Source organism: Cucurbita maxima, unplaced genomic scaffold (genome assembly GCF_002738345.1).
Source record: "Cucurbita maxima cultivar Rimu unplaced genomic scaffold, Cmax_1.0 Cma_Scf00027, whole genome shotgun sequence".
In the NCBI taxonomy this organism is placed as follows: domain Eukaryota; kingdom Viridiplantae; phylum Streptophyta; class Magnoliopsida; order Cucurbitales; family Cucurbitaceae; genus Cucurbita; species Cucurbita maxima.
In genome coordinates this window covers 2,843,746-2,867,428 of record NW_019272043.1, presented here as the reverse complement: position 1 = coordinate 2,867,428, position 23,683 = coordinate 2,843,746, and the positions used below count along the sequence as shown (strand labels likewise).

Below are 23,683 nucleotides of genomic sequence, written 5' to 3'. Positions count from 1 at the left end.
TTTTTTTTTTTTTTTTTTTTTTTGCAGTCTTTACAAAGTGTTGTTTTCAAGGAGGTATTGTTATAATTCTCTATCATTGATTTTGTTATTTCAAATCATGTTTTACATGTAGACGTCGTAAGGGGTTCTAACACTCTTGAAACCATGTTTTACAATGTTCAAATCATGTTCTACCTGCTTGATGCCTTACATTTTTTTTTACCAATGTTCGAATATTTAGGCTGGTTCAGTTGATCCCGTGACAATGACGATCAGCATATTCTTTCAATTCTTTGACATCGGAATCAATTCTGCATTATTGTCTCAGGTACTTCACCACCGTGTATTGACTGTTAGCTCCACTCACCCAATTTAACGTATGGTTCTAACCATATTGGAAATAAATTAACTTTTTCATCGAGATGTCATCATTCGATCGGATCATAATGTTTGTTCGAAGTTTCAAATATTATCATTGGCACTTTTATTTGTTTGGATGAATTGAGGATATCTGACATTTGTTTCTATTTCTTCTGTAGTATATATCCCTACTGTTTATTGGCATGTTGGTCGTAATATCGGTACGAGGTTTCTTGACCAATCTAATGAAGGTAGAATCTTTTGGGATTCTCCTCTGAGCATAAAACAATTTCTTGTATTTTCTACTTGTCTTTTTATCTTATTGTTTGTGTTTTTTTTTCTGTTTGTTGGCTTAGTTCTTTTTTGCAGTTTCTAGAGTCGGGAGTGGATCTTCAAGCAATGTTGTTCTTTTTCTCTCTGAAATAATGGGAATGTATTTTGTTTCCTCCATCCTTTTGATAAGAAAAAACCTTGCAACAGAGTACAGGTACGAAATTATAGGTTACATTCGAGTTTGTTTTAGCTTACCGTTCGGAGTGTTCATGTGTGTAAAGAACAACTTGAACTAAAAACAATTTTACAAAGAAAATGGGATATGGAATCCATTTCTGAGTCTGAATTACAGGGAAAAACATAGAAAATTGTGTGTCACTTCTGAAGTTGAGCTAGAAATATTTATGATTCTTCTCGAGTTGTTAGGCTTCATAGCTATTCTTGATGATTTAATGAAAAAACTAAGAATGTAATGAATCACCTTTGAATACCCTCAGGTTGATCATAACAGATGTATTAGGGGGAGATATCCAGTTCGACTTTTATCACCGATGGTTCGATGCGATCTTTGTGGCCAGTGCGTTTCTTTCTCTACTTTTGCTTTCTGCATATTATACATCACGACAGGCTGACAAACACCCAATAGATTGACTCAAAAAAGGTATGTTCATGAATATTCCTTATCCAAGTTTTATTATTTATTTGTTTGTTTTGGGGGAAAAAGGAGTGGAATAAAGGAAAGAACAAAATTGTAAAGGGAAAATAAAAGCATTCCAATTTAAACAATGAAAAAAGTTGGAAAGAGCACCAAGAAGAAACTTTGAGATAGGATCTAACCAAGATATTGTCCTCTTTGGGCTTTCTCTTTCGAGCTTCTCCTCAAGGTTTTTAAAACGCGTCTGTTAGGGAGAGGTTTTCACATCATTATAAAAAAATGTTTCGTTCCCCTCTTCAACTGACATGGGATCTCATAATCCACCCCACTTCGGGGTTCAGTGTCCTCGCTAGTACTCATTCTCCTTTCCAATCGATGTGGGATCTCACAATCCACCCTCCTTCGGTTGGAGAGGGGAATGAAGCATTCTTTATAAGGGTGTGGAAACCTCTTCCTAGCATACGTGGTTTAAAAGCTTTGAGAGGAAGTTTGAAAGGGAAGCTCAAAGAGGACAATATCTAAATATCTATGAGTGGTAGACTTGGGTTACAAATACTAGATAAAAATCTTTTGGTTTTTCCAACCATAATTCTAATAAAATTAAGGCTTGACCACATTGACCCAAAGGTAAAGGAAGGCCCAATAAAATCTGAAGAACTGTACTTTTGGCATCAGAAAAGAAAATCCAATGCAAATTGAAGATGCTGAATAATTTAAGCCAGCAAGAACGAGCACCCAAAATAAATGATTAAGGGATTCCCTTCCTTTATGACAAAGACAGCAAATAGAAGTCATGAGACGTGAAGAAGGAAGCTTCCTTTGAAGCTATTTAGCAAAATCCAAGAAAGAATATCAAGTCTTTTTGGACTTTTAGACTTCCTAGGCAGAGAACAAATCTTTTGATAATGGTGAAAAAACATCCAGCAATCGGTTGAAATCAACAATTTCCTCATCTTTTAAAAATCTCCTAAAAACATTACTCCAAGCAAGGCATTGAGAATCTCAAAAAAATGAAATCGAACCATGATGAAATGAAGAAATGCTTAGTAGTCAGGAAACTAATCTTCAGAATTTTTGAACTATTCCCTAAAATATAGGGGAGCAGAAGTGTAACAGCCCAAGCCTTTCCCTTTGGACTTTCCCTTTGGACTTTCCCTTTCAGGCTTTCTCTCAAGGTTTTTAAAACGTGTTTGCTAGAGAGAGGTTTTCATACCCTTATAAAGTATGTTTCGTTCTCCTCCCTAACCGATGTGGGATCTCACAATCCACCCTCCTTCAGACCTAACATCCTTGCTGGCATTCGTTCCCTTCTCCAATCGATGTGGGACCCCTCAATCCACCTCCTTCAGGGTCTAGCGTCCTTGCTGGCATACCGTCTCGTGTCCACCCCCTTCGAGGTTCAGCCTCTTTGCTAGCACGTCGCTCGGTGTCTAGCTCTGATATCAGTTGTAGCGGTCCAAGCCCACCGCTAGCGGATATTGTCCTATTTGGACTTTCCCTTTCGGGCTTCCCCTCAAGGTTTTTAAAACGGGTCTGCTTTAGAGATGTTTCCACATCCTTGAATGCTTCGTTCTCCTCCCCAAGTGATGTGATATCTCACAATAAGACTCCACCGGCTTCCTCCTCTTCTATCTAGGATAAAGGTGATAGTGGAGTGGCCGGTTGGTTAAAAAGTTTGTGACTTAACACTTGATACCTATTTAAACTGGCCTCTTAATTGATAATTTCAATGAATCGTATAGCATCTTTATGATACAGTAAAGATTTTCATCCTCTTTTAAGTTCTATTTAAATCAAATCTTGTGAAAATGAGCAGTGCTTTGTGTATCCCATAGTTGATGTCAAGGTTCAAGTAACTTATTGTATCATTGCAACTGAACCTTACGAAAAACACTTCTCGATAAGTGTAGACTCTGATGTGACAGGATTTACTGTTCACTATCACATCAGAGGAGTAAGGCACCATCCACTGTGCACCAATACCGAAGGCTTAGTGGAACTTCCTTCGGTTACTGTATCATCCGCTGGGTGAATCCTATTACAGGGCGAGTAAGGGAAACAGCTTATTAAGTCTTGCTATATCATTGCACAGATTGAGATACCGTGTAGGCTGGATTCCGGCCTTGTCTGGATGCGTCGAGTACCAGTAATAACGAAGAACATTGGCATCGTGATCTTGTCAAGCAGTGAAAAGATGAGTTTCTTGTATCTATGCTTTGTTTTTTTTGAGCTGTGATGGTCTGTAATGGGATACCTGTTGTGATAGAAAGGCATAGGAAGTAGGAAGAATCATTGTTTGCATCTTTATTCCCTCTTCGATGCTCTGTGTTTACTTCATAACTCCTTTGAAATTCTGTTCTAAATATTCAGATGCTTACACTTTAAAGTTGATATCACTTTGTTGTAAAGAACTTGGAAGGAAGCTTAGGTTTGTAGGCCTTCTGGCCTTTTGGACTAACTTTTGGAAGGAGTTGGCGACTTTATTAAAAGAGGATACCTTGGAGAGGATCTTTCATAAAAGGATTTGTATGCTTTATTTGGTGGTACTATTTTTCTGTGCGAATTATTCCATGAAGTCCTTTTTTCGGTATTCTTTAAAGAAGTTTTAGACCATAATTATATTTACGTTTCACAAGAAACGTTATGAAACGTAAGAACGCAGTACTTTCGTAAATAGTATTTCTTTTAAAAGGTAGATTTGTTGCATTTTTGTTTACTTACTGTACCAGTTAAAGCAGACTCACCTTCAAAATTTTTAAAATGCATCTGCTGCAGAAATGTTTTCATACCCTTATTAAGTAATGTTTCGTTCTCCTCTCCAATTGATATAGGATCTCACAGTTACTTTGCATGAACTTTAAATTTGTGATTTTATATCGTGTTAACTAATATGCTCAAACACTATCAACAGATTTAACTCGAGATGATAGTTAAATGATAGGAAATAAAGGTGGACAATTAAATAAATGAGTGACCCTTCAAAAGGTGGGAGCTTTGAACTCGAGGCCTCGTAGAATAAGCGACATCCTTCACTCCATCTTTTGACGTTGGAGTGAATTTATTTAAACTCAAAACCTCGCCGAAAAAGTAGAAACGTTATCATCTATCATAATATACTTTTATTTTTTACTATTTTTTTTCATAAATAAAGCAATAGATCAAATATGCGTCAATTTCCACAAAATAAAAAGTTTACTATTTATTTATTACGTTGATAATTGTTAAATTAATTTCCAAGAAAAGAAAAGGTTAGGAGAATAATTAAAAACAATAAATAATTTTTTTTCTTTTAAAAAATCTTGCCTATATATTTTTAAAAATAAGTAAGAGATTAATTGTAAATAATATTTCTTTAAAGCATTTTAAATTGGCTAATAATAATAATAATAATAATAATAAATTCACTCACCAAGTAATAATAATAATAATAATAATAATAAATGAAAAAATGTAGAATAAAGGTAAAGTAAGGATTAAGTTTCATGTATTTGGAAAAATGGGTTGTGGAGTTTACTGCCCATTAATATTAATTAATATTATGGAAGAAAATAATTAATATTATGGAAGAAAATAATTAATATTATGGAAGAAAATAATTAATGCAGCTATTATTATCGTTTCATCTACACAAAATTATTTGCTTTCATTTATTGTCAAATTAAAAAAAGTAATAAAAAATCAAAGCTCCATTATTTTGCCACCTTTATGAGCAATGGCCAAAAAGTGAAAATCCCTTCATTATTATTATTATTACTACTTATTCACTTATCGTACCTTCTAATTCGTTTAAGAAGTTATCTCATTTTATTTTTATTTGGGTTCATTCAAGATCGAAAATCTCGAACAATTAATTTGTCAATCTTACATTAAAGATATAATATTTCGTTAATTTTTGTTTTCAATAAGAATGATTTTTGTTTGAGTTTTGATCATTTTTTTATATCACACATGAGGATCTCGTAGTCCGAGATCAAGACATCCACAAGAAGAACAAAAAATCTCACATACGAGACACATGGGCAATCAATTGATCACCATGAACGGACGAAATCTCACAAGCTAAGCAAAGTAAGAACAAAAATCAAATAAAAAGGTCGCAAGGTGAGATAGCATAGACGTTGTCATCATCCATACATGAGTTCCTTGTGTATACTTGAAAAATGGTTAATGGTAATAGGATGAGTATTTAAAAACAATTAGTAAGTGACCCTTATGTTGGGTCGAGAAAGACAAATGCATGAAACTATAGTTTCATATTTTAATGAGACATAACATCATGTCTAAAGTCTTGGGTTCATTTCATTCTTAAAAGTGTTGTATGCATGGTATTTCTCTACACATCGCTCGTATACATACACATGGACCTACTAGGTGAATACCCTACTTTCGTAAACCTTATGCTCGTATATAGGTTTATGCACTCTCGTGCAGCTAAACCACAGGATGGAATAGGATCCGAAATATTTTTATAAGTACGTATCCATACAAACATATGAGGAGAAGTAATTCATGCTCAATGTCATAACAAACATGAGGTCTGCATTAAAATCACGGTTTCGTAAGATGATACGTAAAATACGCCCGTAATATCATGACATACTTTCTTTATGAGACTAACAAGTATAATTTTAACATTTTAGTCATACTTCATAATACATTTGAATTCTTGGTGCCTTGGGAGTCATACACATAGTCATATCATTATGTCACGAGATTTACATGCATGGAAGCATGACACATAAAAAAGAAACGTACATATACGATACATTTCATTAGTGAGTCCACTTGCTATTTCAGGTTCAACTCAATGCTCTTAAGCTTGCCTTGACGGAACGTACGTTCAGTTTCACGTGATTCAATTTCACTTACGATTTTCATTCATTCAGAAAATCGAGCTTAGAGTCTATTCATGGAGTCTACATACTAAATTATCGTAAAATCAATCTTAAACAATGTTAAATATTATTAATTCCCAAAACATTAGCTATGTTGATATTTCTATCCTTAATTATGTTAGAAATCGTTTTGAGATCGTCCAACACTTGTAAAACGAGTCAACGAGCCGTCTACAACTAACCCAAGTTGAAGAAATCAACTAGGAGCCGATGAGAGTGATGACATGTGAAACGGAGGTGGGAAGTTAATATTATGCAAGAATTCCAGCAAGTCGTTGGAATGTGCACGCTTTTCAATGAATGTCTGATCTTTTTCCTCTTAACCGAGCTATTACAGTATACATAACTCTCGGTGCCTATAAAACCTAATGTGCATGACAAGTGAACAAGATCTTTTGATTGCACTCTTTGTCAATCATGAGAAATAGTCGAAACCCTAGATGTCATACATGACGACGTAGATAACGATCACGAGTAATTTGATATAACCAATCTATCTCTATGGTTTAATACCAAATCATATAAAAGAAGCTCACCCAACTGATCATACCACACCAATCAACACTATCCAAACGATACTCGAAAAAATAGATAAGCTCAAGATTCCATCACATTTGAGAATAACATTCAAACCGCTGATAAAGTCTTATCTCAATTACTCATATGATCTCTCATATAGAGTTTATCTCGAATTTTCCGTCGCACAATAAAAAGATGATATCAAGACACCAGGTTCCTACTTGAACATAGCACTCTCTAAGTAAGACTTTAAGCCGCCAAGTCCTCTCTACTTACATAAGGTCGCACGAAGAGCATTTTATAAAAAATCTCTAATAAGGTCAATTAAGTAATAAGCACACGATCACCTCCACGAACTATATAAGTATAAAAAGTATAAAACCATAACTTTCAATGAATTAGGTACATTAAAATGACTCTTTGAAGGAGGGGACCTCTATGGAACCAAACATCGAGCAAAACAAATTAAATATTTTAATATGGAGAAAAATGTTACTATCGCTCAACATAACGCGAGATATTGTTCTCTTTTGGCTTTCCCTTTCAGGTTTCCCTTCAAAGTTTTAAAACGTGTGTACTAGGGAAAGGTTTACACACCCATACAAAGGATGTTTTGTTCTCCTTCCCAACCAATGTGGGACATCACAATCCACCCTCCTTGCTGACACTCGTTTCTTTCTCTAATCGATGTGGGACCCCACCAAATCCACCATCTTTGGGGCCAACATCGTTACTGGCACATTGTCTTGTGTCTACCCCTTCGGGGAACAGCAAGAAGGCTGCCACATCATCAGATGTCAAGCTCTGATACCATTTTAAAACCGTGAGGGAAAACCTGAAAGGGAAAACCTAAAGAAGACAAAATCTGCTAGCGGAGGGTCGGGAGCATTACATAAAAAGTTGGTTTTTTTCAATTTATTCTTAAAAAACTATATAATATTTCTTTAGAATATTAAAAAAAAACCAAATAATAACAATTAAAAAAAAAGATCATTCAAAACTATGATGTATTCTTCCCAAAAAAAAAAAAAAAATGTCATACTTTATGACTTAGCCATATTAAGTATCAAAGTCCAATTTCCATTAATTTCCATTTCTTATAGGATTCTCTCTCCTCCAAAGAAGGGGAAAAATACAATTACTTAGCTGTCACTTTTAAGCGTGCCAATCACAAAACGGGAAGATATGTGCTTCCATCGAAACAACACGTGTCGTTCTCCCATTGATCGAAAGCACACAAAAAAACCTCCGTTTTTATCTTTAAATTAAAAAATAAAATAATAAAAAAAGTATCTGTATCAACGGTCCAAAAATGTGAGCCAATCCGGGCCCACGGGCCCATGGTAGCCCAATGCTCTCTTAAACGAAATCCACATGCCTGTCACGTGCCATTATTTCCAACCTACTTCACACGGGTTTATTCCTCGCACGTGTACTCCATTTTAAATAATCTTAAACTAATTAATAATTTATATAAGGAAAAATGATTAAAATAATTAATTTTTTTTAGTTTACTTAGAAATGCTTTATTATATTGAGATTAGTATTAATGAATAGTTTTTCCAAATAAATTTAATAAGTATTAATTTTTTTAAAAATTACTTATCTACTTCTAAAATGATAATTTGAACTAATTATGCTATAATATATCATATTAATTAAATAAAAAATTAAAATAAAAAATTAGTTTAAATCGATTATCAACTTATTTATATTCCGCGGGGAGAAAATTTGAATAATCTCAATTTATTATTAATTTTTTTTAGAAAAAATTGATTTATATTTATTATTATTTGTCTAATAATTTTTTAAAACATATTTTTGAATGGAATTATAAATTTTAAGTTAATATTTAAAAATAAAGAAATAAATATTTTATTTTATTTTATTTTAGTGAAAATAAAAATTTGAATAAATAACATTGATTTATTAATAAATGCGAAGAATATATAATGGCCTTTAAATAAAATTGAATGCGTTTCCCATTTACTCATTTTCTCGGGAAAATGTAGGAGAGAAAATTCGGGAAAGAAGATAGAGAGAGAAAGAAAGAAAGAAAGGGGGAACAGTTCGATTGGATTTTCACGAATTTTAGAGCTGAATGAGAGGAGGAAAATTAGTGAGATAATTACATTTCATTTTAATCTTCTTTGGTTTTACTATTAGTTACCAGATCCTCAACCTGCTCTTTCTCGTCTGGAGGTGTTTGTTTATCTGTGTAATTGTACGATTACCATTTATATTCTGTATAATTTTACATAAATCTACTCTACAATTTCTTCGATTACCACTCAAGGAGGACACTGGGTTGTTTGGCTGCGTTTGGTGATTAGGATTCTTATCATCAGTTGCTACCGATCGTGTTGGTCATGGCGGCGAAGAGGAAGGAGCGGGCTTTCGACGTGCTATACGATGATGTGGAGCCGGTTTCTGAGTTGGAGGCATGCAATCGTTTTCAATTTTGGGTTCTCTTTTTGGTTTTTGATTTGGGTTGTTTTGATTCTTGTTCTTTTTGGGAGTTTCATTGGATTTTTGTTTGGTATTTCTTGGGTTTGGAATGGATTGGTTGCTTGCTTTCTTCAATTTCTGCGATAATAGTCTGTCTGGGTGCTATGGGATTGGCTTTTTTATGTGTGCTTTCAGAATTAGGGTTCTTTTTGGCCAACCGAATGTTTCTCGTTTTTTTTTTCTGGGTTTGTACGTCTCTGTGTCTGCTGGATATTTTGCAGTTATTGTTGTATAATTCTTTTTGCTGCCGCTTTTAAGAGAGGTTATTGCTTGTTTTCACTGGTATCCGTGCAATGATGTCGATTCCAGTTTCTTTGTGCGGTGGTTTTCTTTTTTTTTTTGGTTTTTTCTGAATGTATTAGAATGGTTATTAATGTCGTTTCTGCTTGCTTTTTAGATTACACCAGATCTAAGACAAAGTTGTCGAACACAAGGGTCTATTGAGAAGGCTGACAATGAAATACAGAGACATATGGTGAGATAACCGGGTAATTTGCATTTTATGGTTCTTAATTAATATAAATTTCTTTTGCCAGTGCATATCTTAATCTCTAATGGCATAGTACTCTTTTATGTTTTATTTTTATTGTGGAAAATGTAGAACATTCCAATGGCATTGAATATCAACGGTTTATGGAAAGTCAATTTTATAGCTTAGCCACTAAGTTCACATTTTGGGTATTTAATTCCTTGGTATACTGGATTTTGGTGATTTGTTATATTGATTTTCATTTCCCATTCGAGCAATGTGGTAGGGTGATTGTCTGTATATTTTTATTTAGTTCGACAGTTGCTAAAAAAGAGAGGAAATGAGTACGTTCTATATAGCTAATCTTACTTCATCTTTTTAGGTACCACCTCAGTCAAGTAAAAACTTTACCAACTGCTTCATGAATCAGCCAGTTCATATGAGAGGCGAGTCTGGAACTTGTAATGTGTGCTCTGCACCTTGTTCATCTTGTATGCATCTTCAACGAGCACACACAGTTTCAAAGACTGAAGAATTTTCTGATGAAACCAGTCATGTTAACTTTACAAGTCAGTATTCTGCTAATGGTGCTGATGCTATATCCTCCGTAAAGAGTAGAGCATGTGCAAGCTCACTACTTAGTGTTAGCTCTGGTCACGATTCCTTTTCCGAAAATGCTGATAGTACGGCAACTATAAGGTCATCTAATTGGGATGACACTTCAGTAGACGTTGATATGCGTAAACAGTTATATAGTGGAATAGTTGCAGAGGGACATATTGCTTCTGAGTCATCCGTTCAAACCGTTTTGGAGAAGCATGAGAGTATCGGTGCAGAGGGCCATGATGACAACACTTCATGCATTAGTGGATCTAGTAATGCAAATATGGCAGTGGTTTCTCACCAGAAGATTATGGACAATAAAAAATTATCACATGGATCTGCTTCAGTGGGTAGTTTATGTCGAGAAGGATCAGATAAGGTAGTATTTTCCTCCAAATTAGCTTTTTCAGAGATTCCTGCTTCTAAAGAGGTTCACAACAGCTCTACGGACGAACGTGCTCTACACTCTCTTTCTCCAAGTGGTAAACCATTATCTGAAATGGGTTTTGAACAGAATTCATCCACTTGTGTGAAGGAAGAACCATTAGAATCATCTATGGTGCATAATGACTCTTTGACTAGAGAAGCCGTTAGTGTTCCACCTCATGGGGAAAAATCTGTTACCAACACATGCAACAAGGTTTGTGATGATTCCAAGGTTCCTTCACAAATTTTACTGAAGTCAGAAAAAGAGATTCATGATGATAGAAATGAGCCTCCTGATGAAGACGTGAAAAATCAGCATGAAGATGAGCAAGATGAAAATTTCAGGGACTTGTCTGGGAAATCTGATGTGAAGGAGCCCTATTTGCAGTCTGCATCTGGATCAGAGAGTGATGAATCGGATATTGTAGAGCATGATGTGAGTTGGATTAAATTCTTTATTTTTAAGCAGCCCCTTTTATTTCCTCTATGGAACTTGCAACTCTACAATTCTTTTCCTTTTATCTTTCATCTATTCTAGCCTTTTGTTGGTTGGTTCATTTCACAATGTATGGGTCAGTTGGTAATAAATGTTTTTCATGCAGTATTGGTCCCTAAGATTATGATTTAGAGTCGAGATATGATTGGATTCTGGTTCAAGTCTTCTGAGTCGAAATATACATGGAGAAAATTGATACTACATTGTTCCTGATTGATTGTGTTTTGTAGTTTCTGTCTGAATTATCTCTCCTTTTGGTTTGTTTTTTCTCTGGTTCTTGCCTTGAAGGTTAATTGGTGACCCCATATAAGTAAACATTGGATTGGGTTAGTAACTTAGTCGATGTCATCATGTGACCAAGCCCGTAACATATTAGGATAGATTTGTACAGGGAAAGGCTGCTTGTGCAGGTGCTGTTGGAATTCTCTCTCACGGTGTTTCTTACGATTACTTTGTGTATTATTGAGAAGTTTTACTGCATAAATTCTTTTATTTGCTTTACCTGAAGTGTTTTAGTTTGATTTTGAACTCTGGCTGTTCTCTTACTTCCATTGGTAATCAGGTCAAAGTTTGTGATATTTGTGGTGATGCTGGTCGTGAGGATTTGCTTGCTATATGTAGTAAGTGCGCTGATGGTGCAGAACACACGTAAGGACGTGGCCCTTTCATTTCAATTATACTTTGGCATACTTTTGTATCATTAATTGCTTTTACTCTTGTAAAACCAAAGATGAAGTGTACTAACAACTCCTTTGTATCAGCTATTGCATGCGAGAAAGGCTTGATAAAGTTCCTGAAGGTGACTGGCTGTGTGAAGAATGCAAGTCTGCGGAAGAAAAGGAAATCCAGAAGCAAGGTGACCTTGTAATTTATGTTTATGGAGCTGTAATAACTAAGAAGAAAAGGGAACATAGAATTTGCCCATGTTTTAGGAGCATATTATGATCTCATAGTGCAATTAATTTTCAGATGTTGAAGGGAATGGCAACCTTTCCTATAAAAAAAAAGATGAAGGGAGAAGGACAAACGTCGTCAGTCCAAGTACCCGAGTTTCTGGTAAGAGAAATGCTGAAAATTAGATGTCAATTTTAAGGACATTTTTGTTAACAACTTTTATTTTATTGCCACACTGAATGCTTAGATGCTGAGGTAAAAGGAGTAAGCAGAGATAGCTCAAGTATGAGAAACTTTGGCAAGAAGAACGTAGAAAATGTTGATGTATCTGTAGCTGCAAAAAGACAGGTCCTTGAAACTAACAAAGGTTCAACAAAAGCATCCAGCCCTGGCAGGAGTATTGGATTATCCCGTGATTTTTCATCAAAAAGCTTAGATAAAGGGAAACTGACTTTTTCTCAACCAAAGAGTTTGGGTGATCAATGTAGTAGTGATCTTTCAGAAATGGCTCGCTCACCATCTGTTGGTTCAAGACTTCAGACACTCAAGGGTAAATAAGCAACTGTATATGTCCGTTTTTTAGTTTCAACATTTTCACCTCATGTTTGTGCAGATTTTTTATTGTTTATGCATTTGCCTATTGGTTTCAACATACAGGTTCTCTTTTAAAGTCTAATTCATTCAACACCTTAAATTCCAAACCGAAGGTCAAACTTGTTGATGAGTTTATACCCCAAAAGCCAAGGGGTGCTAGAGAACATACCTTCCTTGAAGTCAAGGAGGGGCCTGTCAGAGCTTTAGGAAAATCTCAATCATTTAAAACTCCAAATTCTGGACGTGTAGTCATGGGTGAATCAAAAGTTAAAATGCTACTGTCTAAGTTTCCTCATGGCCAGGATCCTAAAGGTATAAAACAAGTGAAGGACAGGAGTATATTAGAAAGGAAAAATCCACCAAAAGTAGATCGTTCCTGGATTAGTTCAGTTACAACAAGTTCTGTTTCAACATCGATGGTTGATCAAAAGCTCTCATTGCGTGATGAAACCAATTTGTCATCTGTAAGCAACAATCGAGATCAAAAAGTTATGCAGTCTGATGGAGTCTCAAGTACTCACTCCAAATTGAGAAGCAGTCTAGTTCATAAGGGTGTAGATAATCCACTCAGTCCAGGTATGATGTTTCTGATGGGTGGATAGAATTAATATCATCTTTGCTTCTTTGGGCCTGATGCTCTTACTCACTAATTTCTAGTTTTGTAAGTTTTACAAGCATGTTTTTCGCTAATGGCATTAGTTAATATTTTCATTTGTTTTTTTACAGTTAGGGTCCTATCCACTAATGGAATTTGCAGTTCTGTTGATCAAAAGATAAATCATGTTAGCCCCAAGGAGGAGCCATTATCCAGTTCCCTAACTGTTGAGAGGCCGTCTTATAGTGATAATGGAAGGTCACGAGAAATGATAGGACAAGATGAGAAGAATAGGGAGAGTTCTGCAAATTTATCGAAGCCTACTGTTGCTACTAGTCCAAAAAGTGGTCAGTGTCAAAAATGTAAAGGAACTGAACATGCTACAGATTCTTGTATTAGTGGTAGTCCTTATGTTGCTGATAATAATACAAGTAGCTCTAGAGAGGAGACATGTGAGGAGAACAAGTTGAAGGCCGCAATTCAAGCAGCATTGCTTAGAAGACCTGAAATATATAAAAGGAGAAAATTTAGTGACCAATCTGATGAAGTTTCCTCATCAAGCACGGTTTCAAATAGTGATATAGTGCATCAAGATCAATTTCCAGTTTCAAACAAGTTAAAAAATGAGATTTCTGCTGAAAGAGCATACGAAGGGAAGGCAACTGTCACTAGTTCTGCTACTAGCTTTCATAGGCAACCAGCTGCAAGTATTTCTAAGCCACCTGTCGTGCTCAATCTTGAGGCTCCTGTTCCTTCAAAATTGGAGGATACAGTTTCAACTACCATTCCTGTTGAAAAGGATAGGATGAAAGAGTTGTTGGGTCGTGGTTCAACAACCTCACTTTTGCTGAAGATGTCAGTGATACCGGAGTATGAATATATATGGCAGTAAGATTCTCATTTGAGTTTCCTCATTGATTTTGGTTGATTTGTTTCAGTCTCTTTCTTTAAAAGCATACTACTATAGATTTTATCATCTACTGCGAATCATTGAAAATACCTTTTGTTGCTTTCTTGAAGGGGTGGTTTTGAGTTGCATAGCGGTGGGAAACTTCCAGATTTTTGTGATGGAATTCAGGCTCATCTGTCAACTTGTGCATCACCAAAAGTTATTGAAGTGGCAAACAGACTTCCCCACAATATTTCTTTGAAAGAAGTACCTCGCTTGAGCACATGGCCCTCTCAATTTCATGACTGTGGTGTTAAAGAAGATAATATTGCTCTGTACTTTTTTGCAAGCGATATTCACAGGTGTCACTTTCAACATTTTCCATTCTTAATCTTTCCTTTGGCTTTCATGCAAGTCTCTGATCTTTCTTTTGACCGTATTTTTTGTGATTCTAGTTATGAGAGAAATTACAGAAATGTACTGGATCATATGATCAAGAATGATTTAGCACTCAAAGGAAACCTTGATGGTGTTGAGCTCTTGATATTCCCTTCAAATCAGCTCCCTGAAAATTCACAACGTAAGAATTCATTGAGTTCTTTATCATTTAAAAATAAGTGGCTTCTTATCCAATTGGTATTTGAAATTGTTTGTCAGATTGTCCCCAAGTTGTCCTTCTTACATGATGTTTGAAAATATCTAGAAGAGGTTTTCTACTTATTATATGAATCCTCATAGATGTGTATAAATTAGAGAAGGAATGTTTGGTTTATTATTTTGTGTGTTATGTTTTCTTCAATTGCTTGTGGATGACATTTTGTTTATCTCTAACATCTCATGGTGTGCCTTCTTCCTCCTATGGAACCTTCTTGTTCAACGCCCCGATTTATACAGAGTGAGAACTTTAAGGTGTAGGTCTGTTTTTGTATTTTATAATTTGGGAAAAATAGGATTTGATGTAGTGGTTGATACCTAAACCAGCTTTTTTAATATTGGAGAACAGAAAAAGACGATAAAGGATAGAAAATGGTAACCTAAGAAGAATATGGTATCTTGAGCACATCGGAGACTTCCTCCCAATCACATTCTGTTTCATTTCAGGTTTGATAGTTCCTCTCTATCCATATTTCCCAAGCCAAAGCCTCTATTGCATTGATCAATTAAATCCCCACCTTCCCCCTGCACCCGAGTGGCTAGGGCATTTTCCATTTGAATCATTTTAAGTGAATATGGACATTAATTTGACGAGACGATTTGGATTGGAAGATTGGTTAGGACATTTTACCTTTGTTTATTTTTTATTTTTATAAGAAACCGAGCTTTCTCAATGAACATTTTCAATAAAAGAATGTACAAAGGTAAACAAAAAGAGAGCTCACCAAAGGAGACCATTGGATGGAACATGGCCTTATTCTTCTTCTTTTGTCCTTCAACTTTATAATCTTTATTTGGTTAAATTGTCAGTATTGCCTTTGTGCTTTACTTTGGGGAGATTTCATAACTTCCAGGATGCAAGAATCTTGATCCAAGGGAGATTATTAATATGCTCTTCCTTCTCTTTCTTATCATGGACTATGCCTTTTTATGGACATAAGAATAGATGTTTGTCTCTTGAGTCCTTAGGAACTTTCTCATGTAATTGTTTTTCTGTCACTTTCGAGCTTCCCTCTCTCACTTTTTTACCCCTTTCTTTGTCAGGCTTTGAAGTTCAAAATCCGAAAGAATATAGGGTAGATATTTCTTTTAGCTTGTTATTATGCTAGTATTGGCATCATCAACTTCATCGAGAGGTCTTCTCTCTGTAATTATTGGACCATAGAGGTGTATCATGTATGTGAAAGCAGGTCTAGAAGAGTTTGCATCACATTCTTTCGAGTTCTCTTTCATTGAGATGTCTGGAGGAGCTTTTCCCAGATTATTTGTTTGTTGTTACTGAAGTCCTCGGGCACTTTTTTGGTGATAAACCCTAAACCCTTCCCTGCTCCCTCAAAACAAGAATTCTTAATCCTTAAAATTAACTAGAGGCTTGTAACCCTTTAGAATTTTTATAATGATTGTATATTAGGTTCTCGAGGCTCTTTTATTCATTTTTTGCCTTTGTTTTTGCATGTCTTCCTTGCTCTTTCATTCATTTTAATACAAGTTTATTTTGTATTAAGAAAAATGTTGCAGAGTATCTATATCTATATCTATATCTATAGCTATATCTATAGCTATATCTATATATCTATATTTATATATATTTTATCATGAGTATTTAAACCACACACAACCTGACTAACTTCATGGATCAATCTATTTGATTGTATCACATTTAGGAATCACTTGTCATTAACATCCTAGGTGGTCAGTGGTCACCCTGAAGTTTGAACAATTTCTCTTCCATAAACTTCCCTTCTTTTTCCTTGAAAAGAGACAATTTCATTGATATTATGAACCAGAGGGGAAGGACCCCAATCCAAGCGAGGTATAAAAAAGTTCCCCAACTAGATAATGAAGAGGATAAGTTATAAATATAATGATGAAATATGGAAGAGTATTTGCACCAAGAAGCCGTAGTGCAGACTGCAGCATCAATTTTTATTCTTTCTATAAAATATAGCAAAAAGAACTTTCTTATCTTGCTTCAATCACCAGTAGGTCAAACCACTATGGTTCTATGGCGTAAATATTCAAGAATTCTTGGGAAAAATAACCCTTTTGGTTCTGTAATCTTGAGTTTAGTTTCCTTTTGGTTTCTAAGGTTCTAAATCATATACTTCCCCTCTATGGTTTCAGTGAGGCTTCCTTTTAGTTCCTGAGTTAACAAGACCACTAGTTACCTAAAAAAAAAAATACTAATTATGATGCTGATGTGGCAGAAAAGAAAAAAAAAATCTCTATTATTGAGAATGTGTGAGAATATGTCTATTATTTACCAAAAACGTATACAATGTAACCAACCTTAGAGTGGAACACAGACAATATACATATGGATAAATTTTGATTAGCTGAAACTGCACTAACACAATGGCAGAGAAGCACGTCGTTTGGATTTAAGATAACAGGGAGTAGGAGATCTGAAGTCAGAGATTGAAAGCCGTAGGAATATGGTCTGGTGGGAAATGGAGAGAAGAATTGCCGAAGGAAAGTCCTAATGGAGTTCTCTAAAAGAAGTATTCACTTAGCACAGTGCAGTTATGACTCTGGTGAAAATGCAGCAAACAGCAATGCACATAGAAAGCACCTTGATGAAGAGTAGATGAACGAGTAGATGAAGTAAGGAGGCTGAGAGAAGAGGAGAAACCCTAGAAATATCTATCTATTCTTTTTCTCTAGCATTTGAAATTGGAAAAGCAGAGAGCAAGTAAGTGGGTCTGAAAGGGTTTCTTACACCGAATTAGCGAGCCTCTTCTTGAGGTGATGGAACCTTTTACTGCTAGTCAAGTACAATATCTCGAAATGTGAGGCAAATCTGAGTTTTTGAAATTCCACCTAGCATCACTCCTAGGTTACTTATAGGTCAATCTCTTTTCTTGCCATTCCACATTTGAGCAGTTGTCAGATGGCCAAAATCCTTAATAGAGTGAAGTAACAAAACTAGTTTTAGTGGAGTTGAACTGATCCTTAATTTGAAAACGTTTAGAAAAAGGTAACGTCAATTTTAATATAAAATGAAGATGATCATTATATAATATAGCTTAACATTATTATCTCTAGAAAGCTCACCGTATATACAAACCAGCTTAACTCGATTTGATCTATATGGTCCATGGTTTATAATTCTATTTGGAATGTTTAAAACAATGAAAGGATGGAGTTGTATTTTACTGGTTTCTTTATTTTCCTAGTATTGTCTTAGATGCACACTTCATGTTTTGGTAGTTATCTTTTTAGAAATTATCGTTTTCGTTGCATGTTTGTAATTTTTGAACTTCTTTGTATGAGCTTGTATATTGATAATATGTTTCAATCTCTCTCTCCTTATGCCCCCTCTTCCTGCAGATTGGAATATGCTGTTTTTCCTATGGGGTGTGTTTAGGGGGAAGAAAGTAAATTGTTCAGATGCATTGAAGACTTCAAATATCCCTAGTACAGAAGCCGTGCCTTTAGACAAGAACTTCCCTGATACGACAGCCACAAAGACTGATGATTTTTGTTCGGCCAAGTATGTAGATGAAGAAATATTTGTTTGTAATAGTCCCAAATCAGGCAAAGCATCCAGTTTGGCCGGCCAAACTTCTGACGCAACTCGCGCTGATGGTCACAAATGTGAAACTTCTGTTCACCAGACACAATTAAATTCCCTAGAAAATTCAGGCCATCAGGTTGATCAGTTTGTCGTACCAAAAGCATCGCCATTGTTATCTACTAGTATGGAATTTTGTCAAGGATCCGCTAGCTCTGCCCCCATGGTAATGTTTCTTTTTGGATATTTTTTCATATAGCTTTGTGCAAGTGAAATGTTTCTCTCTCTCAAGTATATGGATAGTCATGCACACACAAACTTAGCATAGCAGTCAACAATCATGCAATGATGCCACACACCTGCTATGGTCGTCATTACCCTTGTCTCCCTTCTTTTTTTCTGTTTAACTGTTGTTCTTGATGGTATTTTTAATCTACAATCATTACCAATGCTTGCATACACACGTAGGCTGTTGAATTTGTCAATTGGATGTTCTTCTTAAATGCATGACTACCAACTTACTTTTTATTACACTTTTAGTCATGGAGTTTTTCTGTATTGCATCTATTGGACATCAGTAGGTTGAAAAAATGGACATTTAACCTCGAGTTTGTAGAAGTAGCTTAAAGCAGTCCATTTCATTAATGTGTCACCTGCAGTAACATATAGTTTATTTTAAATATATATATACACACACTACTTGTAGAGCTAATGCTTGGTTGCCACGGTAATAGTTAGTTGATTAGGATATTATTTTTCGTCTGTCTTATAATATTAATTATGCCGTTGTTACAAAAAAATATCTATTAATTGTATATGTTATTACGGCTTACCAGTCAGGCATTTCTATTATTTCAATTGAATTCGATTATTACTTTCTTAAAGCAAATTTAATAATAATTACAAAAGTCCAAAGTAAACAAACAGAAACCTCCAAAAATTAATCAGGTTCCTCCAAGGAGTTTTCTGACAACCAGATTTTCATTTGTTAAGATACCAATACGTTGGTTTCTCGATATAATGATTTGGTACCACTTTTCTTCTCTTTAGAACTTCCTAATCCATCTTGTGAGCTACGCATCTTTCATCTTTCGTCTTTTTTACATTCCTTTCACCTAATCCACCAATTTCAATTTGCAACAAAGTTGTTTCCCAGTTCCCTAAATGGCTCAATGGTGTTTCCTTCCCATACAAAGGATCGCATCTTCCTCTTCCTGTTTTGAGCAATCTCTCTTGGTGTAGGAAAATCGGCATCATATTGGCTGCTAGGCTGGAAATTCTGGCATGGTTCAAAATTGGTTTAGACAAGCATAACCTTTTCCATAACTCCCATCTTCTTAGCATCCTTCCCTCTACTTCCTTCTAGGTTCTCTCATGAGGTACACCTAAATATGTAGGGTAAAGGAATTTCGCAAGCTGCACATCCCCTTTCTTCAACCAACTTTTTGACTCTGTCAAAAGGATCAAGGATACATTGATGGAAAATTGAAGATGAGATAAAATGAGCTTTTTCTTCACCTTGAACCTCTTGAGGTTACGTTTCTCAATTGCCCAATTGATCATTTGACTCGGCCCCTGCTAACACAAAGGATCTTCTTTCCTTCCTCAAGACCCTAGATGCTCAAATCACCCTCTAGGCTTCTCGTTGATGAAACCCAAGAATCTGGTATCCATTGTCTATCCTCTTATCCATTTAAAGCCATCTACTCATGAATCCATACCTTTTCATCACTGCCAACAGAAAACTCCCAATTGACCATATTACGNCTTCCCCCCCCCCCCCCCCCCCCAAAAAAAAAAAAAAAAAGAAGTCCTGGAGCATCTCTAAGAAAGCATATTTTAAACATGTTTTAGAATTTTCTAAGGCAATCAGCCAAACTTCCATCTGGACCTGGAACTTTAGAGTTCCCAAGTGCCTGCACTGAAGTACGAGTGAACATCCTGCTTCTTTGAACCAGTATATACTGCTCGTGAAAGCTTTGATTATATTGTCTTTCTCCAACTGCATCATTAGATTACTTTCCTTTTTTGTCAAATCTTACAGGTTTCTCTTTAATATCCAGGTCCACGGTGCTGCTTTACCACCCTTTTATCCCCTAGATTCCCAACTGCTTTGCTTTAACATCTAATGTTCTCCTTCACAAGTTTGAATGTTTTCAATAATTTGAAGCCGAATCCTTTCATTTTCCCCACACCATTTCACCAATCCTATAAGTACAGGCTAAAATTAGGATACTGAATTCCCCCAGTCCCAAAATGAAATGGACAAAATTCCCATTTTGTCTTTAAATTTCGAGTAGCAAGGTGAGTGATTGGAAAACTCCCACTTTTGTTTATCTATTAATTATTTTTATTTTTTCCTGCGTGGTTAAATTTTTTTAGTTTGTAAATTAATAATTTTGGGTTTAATTAATGATTTTTTTCACAAAAGCAACAAGAATATATGAAAGTTCTCTCTTTTAGTAATTTTTTGTTTTGTTTTTATAATGTTGATATAATTGATATTATGTGCCATTTCCATTTTGTTACTTGTGGTGATGGAAACTAACAGTAGATATTATTTTGAATTATTTCATGGAACTGAGTCGAGATTAAAATTTTTGGAACTTGCCTTCGCTAAACTTTTATGAGTCTTTTGTTGTATAATGATTAACTGGGATGATGTTTGTCTTTTGCTCATGTGTCAAGTTTTCTAATTTCTTCTTGTTAGTATCTATAAATTACCTTATATTTCACCCGTTCTTCATTTTATAATCCTAGTTCCTCCTAACAGATTAGATCGCTATTTTCTATGTTGTTGATTTGTTTCTTTTGACTAGACCTTGGTTTAGCCTGCCAGAACCAGCAAACTGTGAAGGCTTTCTAGCAGAAGTTTTGGAGGTGCTTGGATGAACTGAAAATCTAATGTGATCCTAAGTTTGCCCATCAGTTATATGGGTGAATTGATTGATGATTAGGTGGGCTTATTTCGGAGATGAATACAATGTGGATTAGAATGTGTTTTATTGTTGTCCATTGGATATCTGGCTACAACTTGTGAATTGGAATCTCTTTTCTGATCGTAGAAAATATAACTGAATACTGGATTATTTTCTTTCGTTCCCTTTTCTTTCCTCCAGTCTATTCCTGGTATCACTATTCTTTTTTATTTCTTTGTCATTTCCTTTTTTTTTTTTTGTTGTTGTTGTTGTGGTATACATCTCTATTTCCCATTCCTTTTTTCAATTGGTGTAGTTGTTTCTTTTAGATTCTTAACTCGCCTTTTCCCTTTTGATTAATAGATGCACTGATGTTCTACTATGCAGAAGGAATCTGGTCGTTCAGAGAGCATACAAGGCGAGCAATTTGAACCATCCATTCAAGTTAAAGAAATTGTAGGAGTTCATGATAATAAGAACGTGAAGCTGGACTTTGGTGCAGCGGAAGATATGCCAACATTAATCAAGACCATTGATGACGTGAAAAAGACTAGTACTGGAGAGAAAATCTTAGATAGATTGGTTTGTGAAGGAGAGAAAGTTACACTCCAGACAGTAGAAGGGAATTCAGACTCCGAAGGTCTTTTGAAAAGAGATTTAAATACCGAAGGAATCCATTGTCTAGACTCCCATCTCAGAAAACGCCAACATATCGAAATATTTGAGTCGAGAGCTCCAGTTTCTAGTGGTGCTAGTCAATGTACTTCTTGGGATGAGGCGGATTGTATAGTGCTGGATGAAGAGCATGTAAGCAAAAAGACGAAGACGGGCTTTGGTAACTCGTATGACAATAGTTGTAGTTCAGGTGGTATTGGTCCCATGTTTCTATTTCAGAAAAAGCGAGGTGATAAAGTTTGTGATATGAATGTTATTCCAGAAAATTTTGAAACTGCTGAAAAGCACTTCTTTCCTGTGGAATCACATCAAATAGAGGATCACCACCTAGATCTTCCATCCAAACCTGAGGACCGATATCATGATGCAGTGCCGAACCTTGAGCTTGCATTGGGGGCAGAGACTAAACTACAAAAGAAGAGTATGATCCCTTTCTTTATGGATTTAGTGGATGAGAAACATAACCACTGTGAGTCCTCAGAAAAGATGATTGATGGTGAAGAAGAAGACGACTCTGCATCCCTAACATTGTCTTTGTCGTTCCCATTCCCAGAGAAGCAGCAATCGACAAAAACCGTTACGAAATCAGAACAGCTTCTACCCGATCGGCGGCATGTGAACACTTCACTGATTCTCTTCGGGGGTTTGTCAGAGAAATAGGCATGATGTTGTAGTTACGCTCGTGTTTGTGTTGTCGAATTTGGATTCGATCGACAAAATGTATACCAGGTTAGTTGATCTTTCAAGGGCTCTCTTATGCAAGAACCCGCTTTCCATCTGTTCATATTCCTCTCCTCAAAAGTATATACCAGTAATTATTTCACCTTGTTCTGTTTCTGGGTTATGCTGTTAGTTATTCACATCATATTTGAGCACTTTTGAGTTTAAGATCAGAATTGCGGCCGTTTGTATATATAAGTAGAATGGAAACAGAAATAATATTTGCTTGTTAACAGTCGCGGGTGTTAGAGACCCATATATTCACCTTAACACTACTCTGGCGATTTGCTGCATTAGGATCATCCTTTAATAAGGTTTCCATCTTTTGCTACTAGATTTGACAGAGCTGAGCTGTGTAGTTCATGTTCTAAGCTTTTGTTCATATGCTTTGATCATATTAAGGACCCAGCTTCTCGAGTTTACTGGGAAAATATTTCTCTTGGAGACTAGCGATGGGTTCGTAAAGCTTCGAATTTAATACAATTCATGGTAAGGGTAGATCGTCTAGATCACCGACCGTAATCTCTCTATTCCAATGATTTAGAAGCTTATATTTGAAATCCCCTGCTCGATGAATCATAAGCTTTATTCATATTCGAGTTTGAGGACAACCATTCTATTTATTCAAGAGTATTTACCTTTTTGAATTGTACATGGTCGAGCAAAGTTTGAAGAAACACTTTTCAAATCGTTAAGTTAGATGTTATTAAAGCTTGTTAGTAAGACCTTTACGATTTGTAAAGTTTTCTTCAAGAAACGGCATAAAGTTTCCTTGAACTTATGAAGTCTCGTTTTGGTAGTAGATCAATTTGTTAACATCCCTCTAGCAATTTTTTATTAACATAATGACACCGAGTCCTTGTTGCAGTATGGTACCAATAATTAAGAATTGTTTGTCCGTATTTGGTGCATCAAAAACTAAATCAAAAGCCTGTAGCTTTTGATAAAAAAATGATTTCAAATTGTTAATTAATGTAATAACATTGTTTTCAATAAAAATGCAAAATTCTCATTTTTGTAGAAATTTTTATAGAAACATCGATCTTA

General features: G+C 35.4%; 2 protein-coding genes across 15 annotated transcripts in view; both read left to right on the top strand.

Moving 5' to 3' along the window:
• The window catches only part of LOC111499955 (GPCR-type G protein 1-like), a 19,142-nt gene extending 15,441 nt beyond the window's left edge, over positions 1 to 3,701 (top strand). Inside the window, exons 9-14 of one of the 2 annotated variants that reach the window (XM_023151704.1) lie at positions 28 to 54; positions 221 to 307; positions 519 to 590; positions 696 to 826; positions 1,110 to 1,273; positions 3,360 to 3,701. In XM_023151704.1, coding sequence (XP_023007472.1) covers positions 28 to 54; positions 221 to 307; positions 519 to 590; positions 696 to 826; positions 1,110 to 1,263 — 471 coding nt within the window. In that variant the 3' untranslated portion in view covers positions 1,264 to 1,273; positions 3,360 to 3,701. The remainder of the gene's footprint in view (positions 1 to 27; positions 55 to 220; positions 308 to 518; positions 591 to 695; positions 827 to 1,109; positions 1,274 to 3,359) is intronic. The other variant, XM_023151705.1, reaches the window with a different exon arrangement.
• A 4,969-nt stretch (positions 3,702 to 8,670) lies between these two features.
• LOC111499947 lies at positions 8,671 to 22,905 on the top strand. 13 transcript variants are annotated; one of them, XR_002721027.1, is made up of 15 exons: positions 8,671 to 8,800; positions 9,015 to 9,146; positions 9,587 to 9,664; positions 10,041 to 11,123; positions 11,746 to 11,831; positions 11,945 to 12,039; positions 12,153 to 12,239; positions 12,325 to 12,627; positions 12,735 to 13,247; positions 13,398 to 14,154; positions 14,287 to 14,517; positions 14,611 to 14,735; positions 18,140 to 18,549; positions 21,143 to 21,280; positions 21,629 to 21,762. XR_002721027.1 is itself a non-coding variant. In XM_023151692.1 (14 exons), exons 3-14 carry the CDS (start codon positions 9,662 to 9,664, stop codon positions 22,574 to 22,576), a joined length of 4,641 nt encoding a protein of 1,546 aa, XP_023007460.1. In that variant the 5' UTR covers positions 8,671 to 8,800; positions 9,015 to 9,122; positions 9,597 to 9,661; the 3' UTR covers positions 22,577 to 22,905. The 13 variants fall into 13 exon arrangements, 12 of the variants coding, with proteins under 12 accessions (XP_023007460.1, XP_023007452.1, XP_023007459.1 ...); XM_023151692.1 differs by lacking the exon at positions 21,143 to 21,280 and having other exon boundaries at positions 9,015 to 9,122; positions 9,597 to 9,664; positions 21,629 to 22,905; XM_023151684.1 differs by lacking the exon at positions 21,143 to 21,280 and having other exon boundaries at positions 9,015 to 9,122; positions 21,629 to 22,905.
• Positions 22,906 to 23,683: the final 778 nt, after the last annotated feature.